The 25559-nt window shown below is 37.9% G+C and overlaps 1 protein-coding gene across 3 annotated transcripts in view; it reads left to right on the forward strand.

Annotated features, from left to right (window-relative positions):
* The window catches only part of FILIP1 (filamin A interacting protein 1), a 179285-nt gene extending 154091 nt beyond the window's left edge, over nt 1-25194 (forward strand). For 2 of the 3 annotated variants that reach the window (XM_041772293.1, XM_041772377.1), the window contains exons 5-7: nt 3529-6334; nt 9075-9298; nt 22377-25194. In XM_041772293.1, the coding sequence (XP_041628227.1) occupies nt 3529-6334; nt 9075-9281 (3013 nt within the window). In that variant the 3' untranslated portion in view covers nt 9282-9298; nt 22377-25194. The remainder of the gene's footprint in view (nt 1-3528; nt 6335-9074; nt 9299-22376) is intronic. The other variant, XM_041772462.1, reaches the window with a different exon arrangement.
* The last annotated feature ends 365 nt before the right edge of the window (nt 25195-25559 follow it).

Genomic DNA, 25559 nt, shown 5'->3' on the forward strand with positions numbered 1-25559 from the left:
TAGACAAATGGGAGACAAATGCCCCCCTTCCTTTGGTGCTCCAGTGTTGCTCCATGGATCTCTCCTAGTATATCTCTCTCCTCTTATCTGTCTTGCCAGGTCTTCATTAGTTTCTCCTCATTATTTTTACCCCTTATTTCTGGGTTCCCACAGTCTTTTCTCCATCCTTTCCTTTTCTTCTCTCTACGTAGTTTCTCTTTTGGAGATTGGTATGCCAATCTCCCTTATTGAAATGAAAATCCAAGAATTACCAAGCTTTAGCATGGTAAGAGTTTCTGTATAGAGAGGAGGGATGGCTGACAAAATAGCCCCAAGAACTCCTATAACTTTCTTTCTTCTTGAGACTTCTCCCACTTTAATTACTACTGTTCCTCCCACTAGACCCCAGATGTACACTACCCCAACATTAGAGTTCTGATCCAACTGTGGGTAAAATACTTTCTCTTGTTTTTCTGTAGCAGAGATTGGAAACTTTTCTAAGAAAGAATTAAGCAAGCAAACAAAACATACTAAAAGAACACTGAAACCTATGAGGGAACAAAAACTTTAGGTCTACAAAATATTACTTAGGGTTCTAATATTCCCAGAGGAACTTCATAGGATATCTAGAGGTTATTGATCATCCAGGACTAAAGATAGATGTATAGGAAGGGAGACCTTCCCAGTCCACATAGAGAGGGCTCCCTCTCTCCATTCTGGTTTCTACTTTGGAGATACACCTCTTCTCTAGGAGACTATTGACTAGAATGACCACAGTCTTCAAGAGAGGCCACTGCTCACTAGATCAGAGCCACTTGTTATCTAATAGCCACTATCGATATCAAATTACTGGCCTTGTAACAACCACAATATCCATTCAACAAAAATTCATATTTAGCATTGTGAGAGACTTCAGTTCACATATCTCTATATAAGATGACTTGAGCTATATTTCTAGCTCAAGCTTTTTTATTTGTTCTTTCCTTTATCTGTTCAGTCACTATATTTTGAGCTTTCTATGTGTCAGGCATTGTGCAAGGGGACAAACGACAAACAAGACAGACATGGCACATATCTTCATGCAAGTTGTATTAACAAAGGAAGGCAGGTATTACAAAATTGTAAGTTGAGGGGCAGCTAGCTGGCTCAGTTAGAAGAGCATATGACTTGACCTTGGGATTGTGAGTTTAAGCCCCATATTGGATGTAGAGATTACTTAAAAATAAAATTTTTTAAAAAACTTGTAAGTTGATTAGTGTCATAAAGGAAGATTTTAAGGTATTATGATGAGAGTCTATAAGAGGATCTAACTTAATCATGTTGGTCAGGAAGGTTTCTGGAGGAAGTAACATTTAGGTGAAACTTGAAGGATAAAAATCAGCTAGATATGTTCAGGTGTGTGTGCCAGAGTGAAAGGAGGAACAGGGAGGAAATAGTGGCAGAAGGCACAGCATATTCAAGGAACGTTAGCAGCTTAGATCTCAGGGAAAGACTGACTTCAGATGAACCTGCCAAGGTGCACAGGAACCCGATCATGCAAGGCCATGTCATGGATTTTTCACCTCTGTTCTTAGAGCAACAAGAAGGCATGGAGAGTCAGGGTTCCATTACAACCTGTGATTATATTCGAATTTAGGTGAGATAAATAATAATTATTATAACATAAAAATAGCTAAAACTACACTTAGTATGGGCCAGGCATTGTTGTAAGGGCTTTCCATATATTAGCTAATATGCATCTCACACAAACCCTATCAATTATTTTGATAATTTGTAAGTGAAAAAAGTGAGACATACTGATATCTCATATTTTATATCTTGTCCAAGATCACACAGCTCACAGGTGGCAGAGCTTCTGAGGAGACTCATTAGGAAGCTGTTGCAGAATTATCAGCAAAAGATGCTCAGGGCTTGGACGGGAGTAAATAACAGTGAGTCATTAGGGTAATAGCATTAAGATATGTATGAGCTATAAAATTTTAGGATTTACATCAAAAGTATTACATTTCTAATTGGTATGCTTAAAAATTATCTCATGATGGAAAGAACACAATATTAGATCTTTAAAAATTTTTAAGTGTACAGTACAGTATTGTTAACTATGCCTGGTACACTTTTCAACTTGACTATCTTGCTGTTACCTCAATTTTCTACCAAAACTCTTTTCTACCAGTTTTTCCTATTCCTGTTAAAGGTATTGTTTGTAATTATGCAGGTTGAAAGCATCAGAGTAGTTTTTTTTTTCTATTTCTCTTTCCCTTTTTGCTAGTAAGTGAATAGTCACAGAGACCATGCCAGTTATCTTTTGCAAGTCTTCACAATTCATCCCATTCTTCCCATCCCCAATGACCTCCCTGGACAAACTTGTTTATTTATTTGTTTGTTTTTAAAGATTTTATTTATTTATTCATGAGAGACAGAGAGAGAGAGGCAGAGACACAGGCAGAGGGAGAAGCAGGCCCCATGCAGGGAGCCTGATGTGGGACTCGATCCCGGGTCTCCAGGATCACACCCCCGGGCCAAAGACTGCGCTAAACCACCGAGCCACCTGGGCTGCCCCCTGTAGAAATTTAAATGCAAGTCTGCTTGCATGGAAGGCTATGAGCAGGCTGTCTTGACTGAGTCACACAGTTTTACAGTAGTTCTGTATCTAACCCTCAGCTAAATCCTGTGAGCTAGAGCATGACCATGGTAGAAATTTGGCTTCCAAGAAATCACATTTTTCAGGTCCTCCTAGCTGTGATTATTCCTCTCTGTCTCTCTCTCATACGTGCTCTCTCTCCTTTGCCCCATTAAGTTCTCTCCTTCAATCTTCTATCACTTCTTAAATTGTTCTCATCTCTTAGTTAAAGTGGATCTAACAGCAATACACAGCCCATTCTCTGCATTCTCCCAAAATTCAGTTGTTGCATTGATTTAGCCGAGGTGAGGAGCAAGGATTCCAGAGCCCTACTGTCTGAGTTTGAATGCCAGCACTGCCACTTAGCTACTGTGGGCCCCAGGCAGGGGGAACACCACATTCCTTATCAGGATGACAGTAGCAGTACACGTCTCATAGGGTTGCTATGAACATAAAATAAATGCCTGGGATACAGAAAAAGCTACTTAAATAGTCATTATTATTACACAACCTAAGTGTTACTCAATGATTATGTTACTGCAGCATAACATAGCTGCAGAAAGGTACTCATAAGTGTTCAGCTTACTGAAATGTAACAGGCTGACCAATCCTTTGTAACCAGCACATAAATCGTGAAACAGAAACTAGTACTGAAAAGTACAGGAACTGATCCTCTTGATTCCCACTTCTGGTTACCACCCCTCCCTAAGGGTAACCAATATCCTGGCTTCTAATTAGTTTCATGAATAACTGCTAACCCTCGATATTGCAGCAGTTGATAGGTATTTATTATAATAGCATTTCATTTTTTATTTAAAATCTGAGACAAACCTACTTGTTGATGAATCTTATGTATAAAAATAAATATATATACATATATGATACATAATATAGTAAAATATAATATTTTAATATATTTTGTTTCCTAGGTTGAAAAAGCTCCTTGAACAAGAAAAGGCTTACCAAGCCCGAAAAGAAAAGGAAAATGCTAAGCGGCTCAATAAACTAAGAGATGAGCTTGTGAAACTCAAGTCCTTTGCACTCATGCTGGTGGATGAAAGGCAAATGCATATTGAGCAACTTGGCCTGCAAAGCCAGAAAGTCCAGGATCTTACTCAGAAACTGAGAGAAGAAGAAGAAAAGCTCAAAGCCATCACTTCCAAATCCAAAGAAGACAGGCAGAAACTGCTCAAGTTAGAGGTGGATTTTGAACACAAGGCTTCAAGGTTTTCCCAGGAGCATGAAGAGATGAATGCCAAGTTGGCTAACCAAGAGTCTCACAACAGGCAACTCAGGCTCAAGCTGGTTGGCTTAACTCAGAGAATCGAGGAGCTAGAGGAGACCAACAAAAACCTCCAAAAGGCAGAGGAAGAACTGCAGGAGTTAAGAGATAAAATTGCCAAAGGGGAATGTGGCAACTCCAGCCTTATGGCAGAAGTGGAAAATCTCCGGAAGCGTGTGCTTGAAATGGAGGGAAAAGATGAGGAGATCACCAAAACTGAATCCCAGTGCAGAGAATTGCGGAAGAAGCTCCAAGAGGAGGAACACCACAGCCGGGAGCTCAAACTTGAAGTCGAGAAGTTACAGAAGAGAATGTCTGAACTGGAGAAATTGGAAGAAGCATTCAGCAAGAGTAAATCTGAGTGTACCCAGCTACATTTAAATCTGGAGAAGGAAAAGAACTTAACCAAAGACCTGTTGAATGAACTAGAGGTGGTCAAGAGTAGGGTTAAAGAACTGGAATGTTCTGAAAGTCGATTGGAAAAGGCCGAATTAAGTCTAAAAGATGACCTCACAAAGTTGAAGTCATTTACTGTGATGCTGGTTGATGAAAGGAAAAACATGATGGAAAAAATAAAGCAAGAGGAGAGAAAAGTGGATGGACTCAACAAAAATTTTAAGGTAGAACAAGGAAAGGTTATGGATGTCACGGAAAAACTAATTGAAGAAAGCAAGAAGCTTTTAAAACTGAAATCAGAAATGGAGGAAAAGGTATACAACTTGACAAAAGAAAGAGATGAGTTAATAGGTAAACTGAAAAGTGAAGAAGAAAAATCCTCTGAGTTAAGCTGCAATGTTGACCTATTAAAGAAGAGACTTGACGGGATGGAGGAAGTAGAAAGAGAAATAACCAGAGGGAGGTCTCGGAAAGGGTCTGAGCTCACCTGCCCAGAAGACAACAAGATTAAGGAACTAACACTTGAAATCGAGAGACTGAAGAAACGCCTCCAACAATTGGAGGTGGTCGAGGGGGATTTGATGAAGACGGAGGATGAGTATGATCAGCTGGAGCAGAAATTTAGAACTGAGCAGGACAAGGCGAATTTTCTCTCTCAACAACTGGAGGAGATAAAGCACCAGATTGCCAAGAACAAGGCAATCGAGAAAGGCGAAGCTGTGAGTCAGGAAGCGGAGCTGAGACACCGGTTTCGGTTAGAAGAAGCTAAAAGTCGAGACCTGAAAGCCGAAGTCCAAGCTCTGAAAGAGAAGATCCATGAATTAATGAACAAAGAAGATCAGCTTTCTCAGCTCCAAGTGGATTATTCTGTCCTTCAACAGAGATTTCTGGAAGAAGAAAATAAGAACAAAAACATGGGGCAGGAGGTCCTCAATCTGACCAAAGAGTTGGAGCTTTCTAAGCGGTATAGCCGAGCTCTTAGACCCAGTGTGAATGGAAGAAGAATGGTGGATATTCCAGTGACGTCGACTGGAGTGCAGACGGATGCTGTCAGCAGTGAGGCAGCAGAGGAAGAAACACCAGCAGTATTTATACGGAAATCCTTTCAAGAAGAAAACCACATCATGAGTAATCTTCGACAGGTGGGGTTGAAAAAACCTATGGAACGATCCTCTGTTCTAGACAGGTATCCTCCAGCAGCAAATGAGCTCACTATGAGAAAGTCTTGGATTCCATGGATGAGAAAAAGGGAAAATGGGCCCCCAATCACTCAAGAGAAAGGGCCTCGGACAAATTCCAGTCCTGGGCACCCAGGAGAGCTGGTTCTTTCACCAAAACAAGGCCAGCCTCTGCATATTCGAGTGACACCAGACCATGAGAATAGTACGGCAACTTTGGAAATAACAAGCCCAACATCTGAAGAATTTTTTTCTAGTACCACTGTCATTCCTACCTTAGGGAATCAGAAACCAAGGATAACCATTATTCCATCACCAAATGTTATGTCTCAAAAATCAAAAAGTGGAGATGCTACTCTTGGCACAGAACGAGCCATGTCTCCAGTCACAATTACCACATTTTCTAGAGAGAAGACCCCAGAAAGTGGAAGAGGTATGTTTGCCGACAGGCCCACATCCCCCATTCAGATAATGACAGTGTCTACATCTGCAGCACCCACTGAGATCGGAGTCTCTCCAGAATCCCAGGAAATGCCCATGGGAAGGACTGTCCTCAAAGTCACCCCAGAAAAACAGACTGTTCCAACTCCACTACGGAAATATAATGCCAATGCCAATATCATAACAACGGAAGACAATAAAATTCACATTCATTTAGGTTCTCAGTTTAAACGATCCCCTGGGACTTCAGCCGAAGGAGCAAGTCCAGTTATTACTGTCCGACCTGTCAATGTGACAGCTGAAAAAGAGGTTTCCACTGGCACTGTCCTTCGCTCTCCTAGGAACCATCTCTCGTCAAGACCTGGCGCGAGCAAAGTGACCAGCACTATCACCATAACACCGGTCACAACTTCATCTACTCGAGGAACCCAGTCAGTGGTGAGTAGAAGACGCTATAAAGTATAGGCTGAGGGAGGGCCAAGTGAGTTGTGGGAATAACCCAGTGCCTGAAATGAAACAAAAGCACATGTCTCTTATGCCAGCTGAGTCCACTGGTGGATGTTTCCTAGAGGATAAGCTGTACCAAGAAATGAAAACAAAAGTGACTTAATATTTTAATAAATTGAACTAATTTGGGGGGAAATTTTCTTTTCTTCATGTAAGTTATGGAGGCCCCCCAAATTCTGGCAAAGACAGTCTCTTCATAGTGTCAGCATATGGTAATAATTAGGTTTAAAGTTCAATTTTTTTATTTAAAATGTTTTTAAAAATGGAAACCAAGAGAAATGGTCAATATACAGGAATAATTAAAACTGCCTTCTGGCTTATGTAACTACACCCTAAAATAGTCAATATGTGGTTGTGTATGGCCACTGTCATATTTTATTCCAAAATATTTTATCCCAAAAATAAGATTAAAAGATTTTAATATTAAAAACTTCTTTAAAAGTAAAAAAAAAATGAGTTTATATGTCTAAACACTATATCTTATTAATAATACCTTGTAGAGAGCAAGTGCTTGATAAATATTTATTTAATAACCACCTAGAAGGCTAAATTAATGATTTTCAAAAAGTGTGTCCGAGGTATAAAAGCCAAAGCTTATGAATAAATTCTATTTAAAAAAATACCTCCAGTGATTGTCTTCATTACTTGGGACAAATTGGTAAATTAAATTATAGAAGAATATGTACTGTTTAGATTTTAATTTAAACCAGTAGATTAGAAATTGTGATTCTTAGACTCTGAACAAATTCTATAGCATGTATCAGACACTCTTAAATACAGGAAGCTTATTATTTCAGTATAGAAACTGTGGCTCATTTTCCCATATCCTCAATATAATTTATTTAAATTTTCTGTGCACCGACATAGACACAAGACAGACTTAAAAGTGTGAATTACTAATTGCTTTACTAGTAAAGTTTTTCATTATTGGCTCAAAGGAGCTGAATAGCATTCAGAATTGCTCAAGCTTCTCAAATGGTTCAATATAATATTGCTTTTTAAGCAATACACAGCATAGTGTGATGTGCATGGTTACTTCTCTCTAATGATTTTTATAAAAAGATGGTGGAGGTGTAAGTTGTAATTTAGAACAGATTTTTTGCTGAAACATGTTATTCCTATTTTAAGGGGCAGATCAAAATAGCTTTACTTTCTTTAGCAACATTTTTGACTACTGATTAAGCCCCATACACAAAGAAGATTTCAAATAAGATTTACAAGGCCTAAAGGATGACCCACTTACTTCAGATATACTGGATTCCATAAACTTAAGAATGGCAAAAAGTTTAGGACACCTCTCTTAGAAACTGAATAGTGAGGCTAGTTCATTCAATATTTCTTGAGTGTTTAGCAACACTCTGCACCAAACCCAGTGCCAGCAGCAAAGAGGACTTTAAAAAGTTCCCTTCCAGGAGATTAAATTGATATTTAATCTCCTGGAAGAGAAAAAGGGAACCATTGAAAGAGCACTGATGATAGAAGAATGACATTATTTATGTGTTAGAAACATGTTTAGAGGCACCTGGATGACTGAGTGGTTGAGCGTCTGCCTTTGGTTTAGGTCATGGTCCCAGGGTCCTAAGATGGAGTCCTACATTGGGCTCCCCACAGGGAGTCTGCTTCTCCCTCTGCCTATGTCTCTGCCTCTCTGTGTTTCTCATGAATAAATAAATAAGATCTTTAAAAAAAGAAACATATGTTTATAGAACAGTTTAAAGCATAAATTGGAGGGCACAGAGGCTGAGGGCAGGGATACTATTGCAATTCTCTAGGGTAGAGAGGGAAGCTGGAACTTTGGTAGTGAAAATGAGGACAGAGATATATTGAAGACAGGGTCAAAGATCTCATGACCACCTGAGTATAGAAGGTGGCTCTGGGGTTTCTGTTGTGGCTCTATGGGTAGATAGATGAGAAACATGGGAGGACTACTATAAGGGGGAGAAGATAAGTCATTTATATCTGAGAAGCCCGAGAGACAGTGGAAATGTCTGGCAAGTAGTTGGGAATGTAGATGTGTATTCCAGAAGATCATTTGAAGGCTCAAGGTCCTGGGACTCATCAACACATGGGATGACAACTGAGATGATTCTCAGGGTGAACATGAGAAATTAAAAGAGAGCTGAGAATGGAGCATGGTGACAAAAGAAAGGCACACGAGGACAAGGAGCCAACAAGACATTGGATAAAAGTCATCAGACAGGAGGCAAGTGGGTGAGCCTCCAGTAGGAAGGTGGCACGGCGAGAAAGTTTTAGGAGAACTTCAAGAAAAAAGGTATGGTCAGCAGTGACAGGGAAAAATTAGAAGAGTTTGGTATCATTAAAAGGTAAAGCTTCATCTAAAGAAAGTAGAGATAATTTGGGGGACGGTGGGAGTCAAGTTGCCTCAGTTTCTGCCAGATGGCTGAATTTTCTCTGTGAAATCGGAGTTGAGGTGACTTCAGGAAGGGCAGAGGAAATAGGTCAGGGGCTTGAGAAGGCAGTTTGGTGTAGATGTTTCAGGACAGGAAAGAAGAGGCAGGCAGAGTGGGTGAGGTCCTGACTCCAAGTTTCTTAAGTTTTATCTGGGGAGGTGTCCTCTGTGCACATTCCTGTCCTGCTGATGTTCACCTTGACCACAAATCTGGGCAGAAACTCACCAACATCTCTCTTGTGTCTCTGTATTCTCTTACAGTCAGGACAAGACGGGTCATCTCAGCGACCTACACCCACCCGCATTCCTATGTCAAAAGGTATGAAAGCAGGAAAGCCAGTAGTGGCAGCCCCAGGAGCAGGAAATCTGACCAAATTCGAGCCTCGAGCTGAGACTCAGTCTATGAAAATAGAGCTGAAGAAATCTGCAGCCGGCAGCGCTACCTCTCTTGGAGGGGGGAAGGGCTGAGGGCAGTGGCTGAGGGGGTATGTTGTGCAGATGCTACTGCTGCCGTGAAAACGGACCTTCCTCTGTTTGTGCCAACTCTTTACATGTACTAACTTAAGTTTTAAATATCTTGTTTATAAAATAATCAACTAATAGCCATATGTCTTTCCTATTTTGTAAATTTGTTTTGATGCTAGAGAAAAGAACTGACTAGCAGAACTACTGCTTGCCGGGTGCTTTGTTTAGGATGGTGGGCCTGAGGCAGGGCCTGACTTCTAGTCCTATTTTTGCTTCTAGAAAGTGGACCCATCGGTAAACCTGTCTGAGCTTTTTGCCAGTAAGATATGGGGACTGGATCTCATCCTCTTCAAAGCCAGATCTCATATTTTCTAATTGTAAATCAAATTTTATAGGCCTTGTTCCACAATAATTGATTTTTCAGAAATTCTATTATGAAATAGGAAATAGTTTAACAGTTGTCATTTACTTCTATTAAATCCCGAATTTGCTTCATGTGCTGGGAAAAACATCTCCCAGCTATCACAGGGCCTGGACCTTTAAAGTTTTTGCAAAAACAAAAGCCTCTGGGATGATTTCAGGAAATAATTTGAATGTGAAATAAAATGGAAATGAAATATGGAATCCTAAAAACAGAGTTTTACTTATTTGTGTGTGTCTGTGTGTATTATAGAGGTTTGGCCATCTCCAAAACATTCCCAGAATTTTATAGACAATAATTTTAGAACCATTAATGTCAAACTCATGCTCTATTCAAGTGTGCAATTGATTTAAATTGTGGAGCAGTTTGAATAGAGCTGCCAAATGGCCCTTCTATCCATTACAGCCTCAATAGAAGTTGGGATGGATAGAAAGTAGAAGAAAGTAATTGTGATACATTAATGCCAAGAAAAAAATGACATCATGCATAGCTTAATTGAATTCAAATATTTTCCTCAGTTGAGTGTGGACTTTACTTGCAAATATAGAACCAGCTCATGACTCTGTGTGTGTGTGTGTGTGTGTGTGTGTGTGTGTGTGTGGTGGTGGTGGTGTGGTGAAGTGAATTATTATTCTTGTCAGTTTTACTTATATTTATATCGTTTTCATTAATTTCAAGCATGTTTTAACAAGCATGAAACTGTGAATGCAAAATGCCAGGTGTCTTTGTGAGAAGAGTAACCATGTTATTAAAGTGGACATTGAGCTTCCTGGTCAAATAACCACAAATGAGCTCAAGGCTAATAATCCGCAGCTTAGCATCTGAGGTCTCATGTAGGCAACACCTTTGTCTAAATTTTTAAACCAATTGAGTGAACTTTATAAAAATATGGTAACTACAAAGTTACAGGTTTTTTTTTTTTCCACTTCTGAATTGTGAGGGTTCCAAAATTATGTGGATAGTCCCTGTCTTTGATATTTGGGGAAAGATAGCTTTTTTAAAAGATATATGATTAGCTTTTATCATCAAATCATCAGGCTTCATGATAAAGAGGCTCTTCTCTGAGTTCTTTCCACACTGGATTTCCTACCTCTTGTAGAACTTGGACTTCAATTGTATTGGATGGTGGTAGAAGCCTTGCAGAATTCCTATTCTTTTTAATCGGGTCTCTATTGCCTATAGCTCATCAGTTCTCAGCATACATATTAAAAGATGTTGAATAACCATAGTAGATATGCCATAATAATGGGATTTCAAGGTAGAGGAGAGAGACTGAGAAAAAAAAGATTTTATAAAATGTGATTTTGAGCAAGTTTAAACAAGAGATCTTTCTATTTCCAATACTGACTTGTATATTTTTACTTTTTTTTTTTTTAAAGATTTTATTTATTCATGAGTGAGAGAGAGAGAGAGAGAGGCAGAGACACAGGCAGAGGGAGAAGCAGGCTCCATGCAGGAAGTCCAACGTGAGACTTGATCCCTGGTCTTCAGGATCAGGCTCAGGGCTGAAGGTGGCGCTAAACCGCTGAGCCACCCCGGCTGCACTGACTTGTATATTTTTAAAAGGACATTTTCCCCTTTTGTAAAGTACACATCCATCCCTTTGAAAAACAAAGACATTGGCTGTTTTTCCAAATGCCTCCTTGGCATTTAGAGTATTTAGTGTTACTGTGGTGTAACATACTCTATGTGAACACACAGTGTCAAAAGAACGAGATGCCGTGTTCCTTCTGACTTTGCTTGTCATTCTCCAGTGACCTTTATCATAGTCTCTGGTCACTGCTTCTGTCTTTTGCTCTTACCTGCTCACACGATGCTTAGGTCATTTCTGCCTGGAAGTCCGTACCATCTGCAGGGAGAGTGCTCCGAGGGGCTGAACGGTGCATGTACAGGATGTTTATACATCTGGATGCTGGAAGAGAGCCACCTACAAAGTACAACTGCTAAGAAAACTTGGCAGAACAACACATATTCACTTTTCAGAAATGGTAAAGAGCAGCCATGGCAGTTTTTCTTTGTAATTTTAGAACCAACTCTATATGTATTGGATAGCTTTGTTTTAAACCACGTATTAGAAGTGAAATCCACTGGGGATAGGAAGTAGAGGAGTAAATGCACTCCAATTCCAGCTTCTATTTGTGAGGATAATGTTTTCTCAATGCAGCTTAATGTGCTTTTATAAGAGTGAAAGGGATTAAAGGGTGAGAGTCTTTCCCCTGTCCTGGAACACGGTACGGTGTAGTCAAAGGGCGCTCACCAAGACTGCTGTGTCCAGCTGATGCTCAGGTCCCACCCTAGGGAGGGAGGGAGTGCTATAGCCACAGATTTCAATGTGAGGGCTCCCCCCTGGGGATGTGCAGGGTATAATCTGCACAGCTACAGAGGAGGCCTTGGTCCTTCCCTGCAGAGAATAATTTTCATGGGTGGATTATTTCAGCCCACTCTGAGGTGGCCATTCAGCACACATGGTACGAGAGATGTTCCTGCATGGCACATGACCCTAAGGGTATGTATCATTTCTTGAAAATGACCTTCCTGTCTAGGTCACTTGCCTAAACAGTCATTCAGTTTCTATTGGCATTTTTATTGTTTTCCACGAAGGCAAGTTAATGGGTGGCAAATAGACTAGAGATGTTAGTGTATTCATTAAGGGTAGGTCCTACTCAATCTCTTACTTGAAGGTCTTCTAGGAAGAAGTGAAGGAATGGCTTTGATGTGTAATGTGGGAAGAGTGCAGCTCCAGGGAAATAAAAACATGTCCAAGAATATAAGATGTACAAGGATTTGAATTTCTCATTGCCTCATAGATTTGGAACACTGAGAGGATGAGGTTTCCATCATCATGATGAGAGCATGAGGCTTCCATCATCAGAAAAGCCCCAAGGTTATTAGATAAGAAGAACGCACTTACGTGGGAGGCTGAAGGGCAGAGAGAAAAGAAGAGGTAACAAGACAGGCACAGAGGGGGCTTCCCAGTAACCAGGAACACCATTCCAAAATTTCCCCAGCCCAGATGAGGGTCAGTGTTTCCTTCCTACCTCCTCCTCCAGTGTCTCGTGATTGCTGATGTCCCCGTCTTCAGCTGTTTCAATTTCTCCTTTCTACCTGCTACTTGCACACAGGATATAAATATGCTTTGGAGTCTTCCATTCGAGCACAATTCCTCCCTTAGCCGTGCAGTCCTCTCTAGGTGCTGCCTTGTCTCCTTCCTGCCTGGTTAAGCCATGGACAGAAAACTCGACCTTTTCTGCCTCCACTTCCACATTTCCATTTATTCTTTAACTTACTTTTAAAATTTTTATTAAAGTCATTCATATACGGAGTTAAACTATCAGCCAGCACTAAAAGAAAATGGAAACAGCTGTTCCCTGATCTCACCCCATTTCCCTCTGTTTGACTCCCTGGAGAAAATCATTCCTAACCCTTAGCTGTTTCTTGGTATTTGTCTACATATTTCTAAATAATATACTTGCTCCACTCTTTACTTATCAATTTTAGATAATTATTTTTTGTCTTCTCATTATTTTTTAAAAGATTTGAGAGAGAGAGCAATAGTGGGGGGTGTGGAGAGAGAGGGACAAGAGGACTCTGTGCTGAATGGGGAGTCTGACCTGGGGCTCTATCCATGGGGCCCAATCCCAGGACCATGAGATCATGACCTGAGCTGAAGGCAGTTGCTTAACGGAGTCACCCAGGTGCCCCTTCCCATTATTTTTTGATGGTTAAGGATGTAGCAGTCTCATATGTCCCCTCTTTCCCTTTCCCCCACCCTCTCAGTATGATTACAACACAAATTTTTGATAAATCATCAGCCAGCATTTATATGTTTATATGTTTACAGTATAAATTTAAATATTGTTCCCTGTTGGGGTGCCTGGGTGGCTCAGTCAGTGGAGCTCACAACTCTTGGTCTTGGGGTTGTGGGTTCGAGACCCACATTGTAAAAATATTTTAAAAAATAGTATTTCTTCTGAGCCAAATAGTATACCATGTTTGTGTTTCCTTCCTCATACTGCTTTGCACCCTTCAACAGAATAATTATTTTAACTTTTCATCTGCTTGGTTTTCTATGTATCTATCTTTATTTTTTCCAAATGTTCCAATAGATCTGCTAACACCTATCCAAATACTTAAACCCAACAGTTTCATATTTTTACCTGGAGGCTTTCCTTGTTTAGCCCTCTGCTTCCCTACTCAGTCAAGACTGGTCATGCTCTAGGCTAGCTAAGGCTATTGTCCTATTGTTTTTTTTGCCTAAGTTGAATCCTCTGTTTCCTTGATTTCTTCTACTTCTTTTGCTTATATGCCTGTCTATCTATCTATCTATCTATTGAAGTTCATTTGACCCTTGAACAACATGGGAGTTGATGGCGCTGACCCCCAGTGCAGTATAGCTTTTGACTCCCTCAAAACTTAACTACTAATAGCCTAAAGTTGACTGGCAGCCTTACTAATTGCATAAACAGTCAATTAACATATATTTCATACATTACATGTATTGCATATTTTATTCTTACAGTAAAGTAAGTTAGAGACAAGAAAATATTAAGATAATCACAAGGCAAAAAAAAAAAAATCACAAGGCAGATAAAAGTACATTTATTGTACTGGATTGTATTTATTGAAAAAAAAATCCACATATAAGTGGACCTGCACAGTTCAAATTTATATCAATCAAAGGCCAACTATATTATCTTTCAGTAGTTTCTAAAGAAAAAAATTCTTCAGTAACCATCTTGGAGTGGCTATCTGTTTTCTGGGAGTAGATCAGGGGAATTGAGATGGAGAATCTTACAGTAAGGTATGCAAACTTTTTTTAAAATTTTTATTTATTTATTATAGTCACACAGAGAGAGAGAGAGAGAGGCAGAGACATAGGCAGAGGGGGAAGCAGGCTCCATGCACTGGGAGCCCGACGTGGGACTTGATCCCTGATCTCCAGGATTGCGCCCGGGCCAAAGGCAGGCGCTAAACCGCTGAGCCACCCAGGGATCCCCTGCAAACATTTTTATTGCCCTGCATTTAGTCTGTGCTGCCCATTCATATGCATAAGCCTAGAACTGCTTAAGCCAGTCACCCCCCCCCCCACTCCTGCACTACCCACCCAGGAAAATAAAGCTTGGATCTCTGATAAGGGGGACTAAAACATCTCTTTTGGTTTTCCTTTGACCTCTCTGACAGCTCTACATCAGTCTCCCTCAATGACTCCTTATTTTATGCATGTAGTCTATGGCTGTTCCCCTCTCTCTACCAGTTGCCCATACTACATGCTCATTCTGGTTACTTTATGCTCTCCCATGGCTTTATCATCCATATGTTGATGGCTACCAACCCTCTATCTCCAAATGCATATCCAACTTTGTACTATATATCTCTCAACACTGCCTCCAACCCTCTTCAAGTCTTTTCCTCCTCTTACTATTTTGCATCTCAGCAGGGGAATCCTGATGTACCCAATCACCCAGGCAAGAAGCCTGGTAGCCATTTTAGGCTTCTCCTGCTCCCTCACCTGTCAACTCATTGAGGAAGTCTCTCAAGTCTAACTCTCTAATGCCTCTATCAGCTAAACATACATCTCCATTTCCCTTGCTACTGCCTGAGTTGAGGATTTAATTACTTCTCATCTGGGTTACTCCCATATGCCCCTAACTGGTCTTACAATTTCTAGCCTCAAAACCCTCAGATTCATTTTTCATTTTGTTTTCCAAAGTTCAAGTTGATCCTATCACTACTCTATTTGAAAACCTTCCAAAGGTTCCTTATTACCTACAGAACATGGCACCAACTCCTCCATATGGTTCATGACTGGGCTCTCTCCATCCTTGTTCTTTGAGCATCCCTCCCCTTCCCTCTTCCTTGCCTTGACTTCTGCCCCACAGGCAGACAGAATGCCTTGCATACCAGGCCAGGCCACCTTTCCTTGACTTTTTCACCTTGTCCCTCTCCCTACTTTCCCTTCAGGTGGTTGTGTCCATCTCTGTTCAAAATTTCTTTTAAGAACCTTGCCTCTACTAGAAAGACATTATTTCAGAATCTAATCTGAGGTTCAAAGCCTATCTGCTACTGTAAAAAAAGACTTGGCTCTTACTGTAGAAGAAAACCAGAAGCTGAAGGATGGCTGGAAGCTGGGGGAGAAGGAGGTGTTCTCAATTCTTGCTTCCTCCATTTTGTCTGCAATGCAAGCCTTTGAGAATGATGTGAAGGGTCCTGACAACTAATGTGTGGGAATGTGGAAATAAAGAGATGGTAAAATGAGAGGAAATTCACATACCACCATTCTGGATAGTGTAAGTTACATCTTTCCCTTCAAAAACACTATAGGCCCACAATGGATGCAGAATTCAGGGATCCTGGACTAGGGAGTTGTCATCTCTGAAGCCATCACATATGTGGAGAACCAAGGGGTACTGAGAGCTTTCTGTGACATACGAACATACTTGAATGAATTATGAATTGCTCTTTCCTCACCCTCACTAACTCTCCCAGAAGAATATGAAAGATACTTCTGTAAAGAGAAAATTTCAAGTGATTTATCATGCTCTTCAAGTTCATAAAGGACCTTCTAAAATAAGGCAGGGGGCGCCCAGGTGGCTCAGTTGGTTAAGCATCCAACTCTTGGTTTTGACTCAGGTCATGATCTCAAGAGTTGTTGGATCAAGCCCTGCATTGGGCTGTGTCTCTGCACCCTCCTACCCTGCTCACATTGTGTCTCTCCCAAATAAACAAAATCTTTACAAATTGGTCAGGAGAGGCTCTTGTTTTAAAACACCACCACCAATAAGCAGGTTTCAGATTTAGGATAGATATTCAAGTGAACATCCACAGAAAGTAAATTGCTGAACAATGGACTAGATACCTGAGCTAGAACTGAAGAGCAGAAGACCAGAGCAAAATTGTGTGACCTTTGGCAAATCACCTTACCTTGGCTTATGGTTTAGCATTTAGCTGTATAACCTTTTATGATTCTGGCATTCCTCTTTAGACTCAGATATATAGGCTTCACTATTCAGCAAGCAATCTAAAACATTCTATCCTAACACTTTTCCTAAGAACTAGTAAATAATTGCTTAGCTCGTAAATGTAGTTTTGGCCTTTCTACCTGTGTTTGTGCTATGTATGTATGATGGACAGAACTGCAAAATCAAGGGCTGGTAATAGCTGAACCAGAGGTCAAGAAGATAATTATCTCCATTATTAAAGATGAAAACAAAAACAACACCAAGAACAAGACATGAAAACCCCAAGGCTTAGAGATGTCTAACCACCATATTAATGATGATGCCAGGTTTTCAGTATATTACTCATTATTTCATATGAGGAAATGGCTTCAGGTGAGCAAAGTATGTATTTATATATAGACTAAAACACCCACACACTGAGCCAAAATAATACTGCCAAAGGATTTGAAGATATTAAGATATCTCATAGAAACTATGTGTGTTAAGGTTTTCATAACAGTACTTTGATGAATATTGTTGTCCTTATCTAAAAAGCACAAGGCCCTTCCCAACTTTCGATACAATGTTATTTTCCGTGCAATTCTTTGACCAGCCATAAGACTGAGATCAACCCTAGGCATTTAGCATCTGTGTCCAAAAAGGTAGAACCCGAGCAATCTTGGCTCAAATACTTTACTATTTTTCTACCATTGAATTATTCATAGTTAATGTTATATGTGGGATAATTAGTTCCAATTTGCTTGTATCTGGAAATGGTAAAGTATTTAAGAGATAAGGATTAACTTGCCTAAAAAAAGAAGTTACCAGTCATAACTGATTATTGGTAATTCCTAGAATCTAGAGAGGTAAGGGGATGATTTGGGCTGATGATGGAGTGGGAAATGTTTTGGAAGGAAGCAAATAAACTATTAGATGGTTGAGAAACCCCAAGAGAGTATATATCATCTGGTTCAAAAGTTTCCTGAAGCAAATGACAGAACTGATTAGCGGAAGTATTTTTAATTAGCTGAGCTGAATCCAAAAGAAAGAATCCAAGTCCAAGTCAACAGAGGAAGTTTATCTGACTTCCTATTTAAAACAGATGTTTTATCAGGACTCTGATTAATTTCTGAATGTGATAATAACAGGACTGAATACCAAAGCAGTTTATTAAAATGAGAACCTTAAAAGTAAACAACATCTAGGCATTCCTACTTCTCTCTAAAAGGTCTAGGACATTTTTGCAGGTAAATAAATCACTCTGTGGACAACATATTAAAGCTGGGGTTTAGTAGCTAGTGGAGAGGAAGAACGGCACAGCCCTAGGCCTGTGCATTGCCCTTCAGGCAGGGCCCAGGGGGAGTAGGGAGCCATGGAACATGGGAAGCAGGTCATAAGCCAGCCAAACTGATGCAAAATCCAAGAGGAAATGTTTTCTATAGTAATTTGGTATGCAGTTTCCTGTGAATGAAGCAGTCCGACTTTACAGAGGCAAAGACCTACTATAAACTAAACTTCTACTCTTTTAGTGCTTGGTGTGTGAACTTAAGAGGCTATCTATTAGAGTGATTTTGTCTCATTTACTAGAATAGATTTTTAAAATTCAGAGCTCAAGTGTCCTTTGCAGAGAGTTTGGCAGAGTATAAACATACGTATTGCTTAGGAGGAAAGCACTGACTTTCCAGGGAGTACATCTTTCCTACTCCACAGCCAAGGAGCCCTCCTGGGAGGAATCAGACTCAATTTGTTGCCACACTCTAGCACTTGAGAGAGTCTCCCCCAAATTTCTCCCCAAATCCTATCTTGCATATACAACTTCGGATCTCAAGTCATTTAGCTGGCCAGTAGTTTTGGATTACCACCCAAGGAGAAAGAATAGTGAGGTCAGAAGTCAAGTGTCATTAGGAATTGATAATATGTTAAATTTCCTTTCTGTGGACATTATCTAATAGCTGGTGTATTAAAAGAATGAATTCATATTATTGTGAAACATCATTTCTCAATAATATAATAATCACAAATAATGTATTAATGTGTTACCTGAAGTTTCTTCAGGAGAAAACATCAAGATAACACTTGAGAGTAACATACAGGAAAGTTTAAGTGCTTTTGATAAACTGTTAATGTAAAAAATACATGAAAATCCCGTGTCCCCATGTATGTATGCTGATTAAGATTTAGAGTTTTTTCCTTTTTCCAATTAGGAAAAAAGAAATGATATTATTAAATGTTTGCACATTAGAAGGCTCTAAATTTAAGTGCTTTGCTATTTTGAATTTGCTGATAGAGGTGGAAATTAATTATGGCCTTGGTCTCAACCTGCCTATTATATACTCCACAAATTACTAATGTCAGAAAAATGGTAACTGCAAAAAGAGAAAAGTTATTACAGAATTGTACCTGATTTTCCTCAGGTTACTTTAGAGGCCTCAGATGACATATATTTGAGTCTTATTCTGAGGTGAAATAAAGAGTAAAAAATGGGATAAGATTTACGACTTTGTAACTTCATTAAAAGTTATAACATCATTTCATTGTATTCAGCCATAAAAAAAAAAGCCAGAGAGAAACTTGGAGACTCTGCCCTTTTTTAAAAAAAAATTTATTTATTTATGATAGTCACAGAGAGAGAGAGAGAGAGAGAGAGAGAGGCAGAGACACAGGCAGAGGGAGAAGCAGGCTCCATGCACTGGGAGCCCGACGTGGGATTCGATCCCAGGTCTCCAGGATCGCGCCCTGGGCCAAAGGCAGGCGCTAAACCGCTGTGCCACCCAGGGACCCCGACTCTGCCCTTTTTTAAGAACCATAAGTAATGGCATAATTCCTGAAGCTTTTTTTTTTTTTTTTTCTGACAACCAACTCTGTATGCATCAGATAGTTTTGCTATATAATGAGTCACTTCAAAATCTAATAGCTTAAAGCAACATTTTTTTAATCTGTCACAGTTTTGTGTTTTGGTGGGGTGATTATTTTCTGAGTCAGTCTACAGATTTGGAGAAAACATAGATAATAAGGAAACATAGATTTAGTAAATATGCTTAATAAGTCTCAATTAAAATAGATCTTCTATTATATAAATCTTTTTTCACTATCCCTAGAAACAAGATGAACTGTGTCTCCATGTGTATAAAACAACTTGGGCTTAGCTGTATTCCTTTAAATAAAGTTTATTCATATAAATATGAAACACCCTCTTTTATTATTAAAGTGGAATAAAATAAACTGTTAGCATTGGCAAGTATTTTTTAGACAGTCTTTTTAATAATCCAATCTGATTAGGGGCACCTGGGTAGCTTAGTCAGTTAAGCGTCTGACTTCGGCTCTGGTCATGACCTCAGGGTCCTGGAATCCAGCCCCATGTCAGGCTCCATGCTCAGCAGAGTCTGCTTGTCCTTCTCCCTATGCCCCTCCCTCAGCTCGTGCACCTTCTCTCTCTCAAATAATAAAATCTTTTTAAAAATTTTAAGAAATAATGCAATCTGGTTAATAGCATTTATATATATGATATCATTTAGGATATATCTATATATATATATCATGTAGGATGATCAGTTTGCTAACTTACGTATTATAATAATAAAATGTAATGATTCAATCAAGACATTGTTTCTTCTATGTATAGACCCAATTACTCTAGGAATTCAGAGGTTTGTACATTCAAGGTGAGAGTAGTAACACAAAATGTTAGCACTGCAAGGTACTTTAGAGATGATCTCTAATACGCTCATTTTGTGGTGAGGAAAACAAATACATGCCCATTCTGAATTACATCTAGGATAAGAACAATTCTGGATTTCACTCCTTCTTTCCTCTTTTTTTTTTTTTTAGTAGGATCCCAATACAGGGCTTGAACTCACAACTCGGAGATTAAGAGTCAGACAGTAGGGATCCCTGGGTGGCGCAGCGGTTTGGCGCCTGCCTTTGGCCCAGGGCGCGATCCTGGAGACCCGGGATGGAATCCCACGTCAGGCTCCCGGTGCATGGAGCCTGCTTCTCCCTCTGCCTCTCTCTCTCTCTCTCTCTCTCTCTGTGACTATCATAAATAAATAAAAATAAATAAATAAATTAAAAAAAAATAAAAAAAATAAAAAAAAAAGAGTCAGACAGTAGACAAATGAGCCACTGAGGCACCCCATGAATTCACTCTTTTAAATTTAAGTTCTCTATGCTTTCTTAAGGGAGGAAAATGGGAAAGATACCTAAACTAGTAGGGAGACTTGAGATCTATGTCTTTTGACTCTGAAAACTATTACAGAAATTTTTAAAAAGTGTTGAGTGGGAAACGGCATTTGAATCTTAGATCCTGATTTTTAACTACACAATATTTTAATTAGTGATTTAAATTTCTGCCTGAAGATTTTGATACATTTTTAGGCACTGAAAAATTTAGAGCTGTAACAATTTTCCAATGAGAAAAATGAGATGTTAAGGGTTTGTAGTATTGTCAAAAATCATATGTATGAAAAAAAATTATATGTATGTCTTAAAAGCATTACAAAACCTTCATAGCTAAATTTTATTAAGTATATAAAACCTTTATGTGTTTCATTTTACTTTGCTTTCCTATCTGCTTATCCCAAATTCAAATCAAAAGGTCGAGGGAAGGAATGGAAATATCTCCACCTAGTGGTCAGCATGAAGTAAAGTTAATAAAACCAAATTAAGAAAACTGACAAAAGATCGTCCACTGTACATAATTAGCACAAATCTATAGGTCTATAATATGCTTTAATTAATGTTTACTTAGATGTTAACTACTTAACTGAAAATAAAATATAAATACTAGTTAATTGAAATTAAAGTGAAAATAATAGGCTGAAATTTCATGTTATTGATAAACCCTGACACTAGTTTCTGCACTCACAACACTGCCATATATTGATAGGGACATAATACATCTTTCTGGTGAAGAAACCATTTGAAGCTTATTTCTTTGCTCTGTTCTTTATAATCTCAACAGTGGCAGGACTCTTTCTTATTTTAATCACATAGTTCCCTGTCTAGCACAGTGATGGGCGTGTACTAGAGCCTCAATAAGTAGTCCTTGGTTGAGAGAATGAAACAAAATTATCCATTTCCATAGAGGCATAAAAGTTAAGGTAAAAGTGAAATCAATCAAATAAATACGAATATCACACCCCCATAACATGGTTGGTACTATCCCAATCTTTTTTTTTTATTTTTATAAGAATGAATTTAGATTTAAAAGCCTATACATAACTTTGCAAGAAGAAGCAGTCCAAGACAAATGTGAAGTCATCTGTGTTGTGACTTCTTAAGAATAGCTATTGAATATTTCCTTATTAAAACTCAAATCCACACACATAAAAAAAGAAATAAAAAATATGCGAATATTGTTTAGATTAGAAAGAGTATGACTGGAAAAAATAGTGTTACTTCTAGGAAATAGTCTGGTTTTCCAGTACAGGGCATATATGTAGTAATTAATATTTTTGTGTTCAGTTATTTGCTTGGGTAAAATCTACCTAATATTATTAGAATATTAAACAGTTTCTAAAAGACTTAAGAATTTTAGAGATAAAGCACATATGCCAATTTAAGAAATTACCCAACAATAGTAAAGAATTGCAGGAGAAGCTATTGGGCTCATGTATGTGTTTTTGTTTGTTTTGTTGTTTAACATCAACAGTCTGAGTGAAATGATGTGGTATTGATCCTCTCATAAACTACTGATTTTTCAGTTTAACTGAAAATGCTGTATCTTTCTTTTCTTTATAGAAAGCATCGTCATTCACCAGTTACGTATGAACTCCAGATGAAATGGTAAACCAAGCACATATGGGGTGCGTGTACTTCCTCTGAATCCCTGTTGAATGAGTAGTATTTCTGCAGCCCTCCATCATCACTAAGGTCCTCCATGCTACTGATCACTACTGGAAATAATTTTCTACTTCCAGTGATTTTTTTTTTGAGGATATAATTATGTAAAAGCTGAAAATGGCATTGCTGATAATATGAAAATAGGTAGCAAGAGCGATTCAATCTTTGTGTCAAAATAAATTTCCTTTCTGCAAAGCTTTCAGGTCCACGGGCACATGCTATGTAATTTATTTTTATAATACACTTTGTAATGTGATTTTTTTCCTAAAGTGTTTCCTTTTTCATAGTCTATGGCACATATATCTGTAGAGTACACTGTCAGTTCTTCAAAGTATTGGTACTGGTGCATTCAAAACAGGAAACTATCACTATTTTCCTTCATCAACCTTTTATTTCTGAAGGAAAAGAAAGTACAACACTCTACATATTTCCTGGGGTAAATTCAAGAAATAAAACAGAAGCAGGAGATTCTAGAGGAGGTTTTATTATTGCTTATACAATGCTGTGATTCTGATGATAGTTCAACAGTAATAAAATAACGTTGATTTAAAGACTTTAATTTTAAATATGTAAAGCCAATTTTAAAAATTGCCCTTTTTTAGTGTTCTGTGCCAAAACCCCTGGATAAATTGAATTTCATATGGAACAAATTAATAAAACAAGATATATAAGTTTAACCAGTAAGGATATGGGACTACATCAACTGATAGTTCAATTATATTTGTTTACATTATTTGCTTATATGTATGAGACTTATAAGGACTGTGATAACAAGGTATTTCTCACAATCTGCCCAAATGAAAGCCCCAAAAATAAAAACTGACCCAAGGTAATATCTGCATCTTAAAAAAAAATGGTAAGAGAAATCCAATAAGAAATGATGTTTCTTCTTGATAGACAGGATTTGGATAGATTTTCATAATGGCATGTAGGTTGCAGAATATAGTCTTTAAAGATAAAAGTACAACATGCATTACTCAAATCTCAATGTCAGAGCTGCTGTGGAATTTAGGTTTATATGAAAACGTACATCTAAAGTCTACTTGAAACCCTAATAATACAGCTTTTTAAAAAGACTTACTTTGCTAATGTGGACATGTTTTCAACAAGGTCTTTAAAAAAAATAACTTCAAAAATAAGTGAAGATTTGACATTATCAGTTTCTGAATGCAAAAATCGTATATCATGGAACTTTACTGATATTAAAGAAAATGCTTCTCAGTGTCACACAGATAACTAAAAACCACAAAAGTAACACCCTTGGCCTATTTCTCCAGTTGACAGCTTGTATCCAGGTTATAAACCCATAAAAAAGCGAGTCTACACCAAGTCTCTGGAATAGAAAAATTAATTGGATTTCCTCCCTTATATAACTTTGGAAGGTTTTAAGTTATACTTTGTGGAATTAGCAATCATCTTCAGTAGGTATTATAAATTAAATAACTATATTTTATGGAAAATTAGCTTGATTTTTTTTTTAAGTAAAAGAAATTCTATAGTAAGCTTGTCCTAGTTTGAATGATTGTGAATGCACATATCCTTCAGGGCTTTTGATTAATGACTGAGAAACCTAGAGTGTGTATGTGTGAAGATTTAAAAAATTGTTGCTATGAGTTTTCTGTTTTCTGAAAATGTTTTTGAACTGTAATGACATTTTCAAGTAAAAAGGGTTTTATTTTCTATTGTTACCTTTTTTGGCACACAGTTAAGTTCCCTATTTGCGAACATTTATACTTCTGATTTATCACAAATTAGCATTTGAAGCAAATAGCTTTTTCTCAACTTGTGGAAAATTATATGAATAGTGAAAAGTCTAGAGGATAAGACTTTGCTTCTTGATTTTAAAATATTACAAGTGATTTATGTATATTTGGATCTGAAGTTTTTATTTCTCTTGAATTTATAATGAAATTTGGTACTTGCAATGCAGAGTAAGGATGGTGGTGCAATCAGTCACTTAGATGGATTTTGAGCTTTTTTCTGCTCATCCTGGGATTAAGTCTTCTGTTTAAACCCAAATGGAACCTGAGTGACAGATAAGTAAACTTAATTTTAAAAATTAATAAATTGTTCTGAAATAAAAGAATATTAAAAATTAACAGAAAAGTCAAAACACCAAATAGCTACATCCTTATCTAATGATATACAAAATCAGAAACAGTCCTATCTCAATATCCATAACCAGTTGAAAAAAACTGCCTCCATGTGCACCATTCTAGACTCATAATATTTATGTATCTTTTATTAGATCTCCAATCATCAATATGAAAGGGAATCAGTTTTGAATAAAATAATTTTCTGAAATGATTCCAGTTTAAGGTACAACAGTTGAACTAATCCATTATTTTACCCTTTTCTTTTTGATAAATATTTTTGAGGTATCCTCTGCAGAGATTTTTTTTCAAGTATTTCATAAAATATTAAGGTTTGATGAAGACAGTGAATAAATTTTCCAGATTTTAATGCCTAGAATGTTCACAAAATGTGAAGAATTAATTGTCTCTTAGGAAAACCATAAAAAAAATTCATGACATGGAACATCTAGCTTAAGCATTAAAAAAGACACCAGCACTATTGATATAATTCACAGGTTCTAAAAAGCAGCTGCAAAGCAAGAGTAAATAAATGTTGGATCAGACAATGTAATGTATTTATGTCCTTTCTCTTTACGCTGTAGTTGAATTTTCCTGGAAATGAATAAAAAACATAATAAAAATTGGGCATGTTCATGAATTTGATGAGCAACGATTCTAAAAATAACAAAAATGCAAAATGGAAGTTAAAAAAAACACAACTGGCACCTGAGGCATATATCCCCTTTGGACTCCAGTGCTATTCCCCTGCTAAAATTACTAATTGAAAGTGAAGAGGAAAAATAATAAAAGCTATTGTAATAAATTCATAAAAATTGGGAGAGTTTCACGGAATTAACTTTGCTTAGTGAACACTAATATTTTATTTTGTGTCTTAAATTTTCAACATTTACTCCATAACTATATGATAACAACTGTTTGTTACATAGGAAAAATACAAAATGCAGATTATTAAGTTCGAATAGAAATGTTTAAGGTGCCATGACAT

Source organism: Vulpes lagopus, chromosome 1, assembly GCF_018345385.1.
Source record: "Vulpes lagopus strain Blue_001 chromosome 1, ASM1834538v1, whole genome shotgun sequence".
Classification (NCBI taxonomy): Eukaryota; Metazoa; Chordata; class Mammalia; order Carnivora; family Canidae; genus Vulpes; species Vulpes lagopus.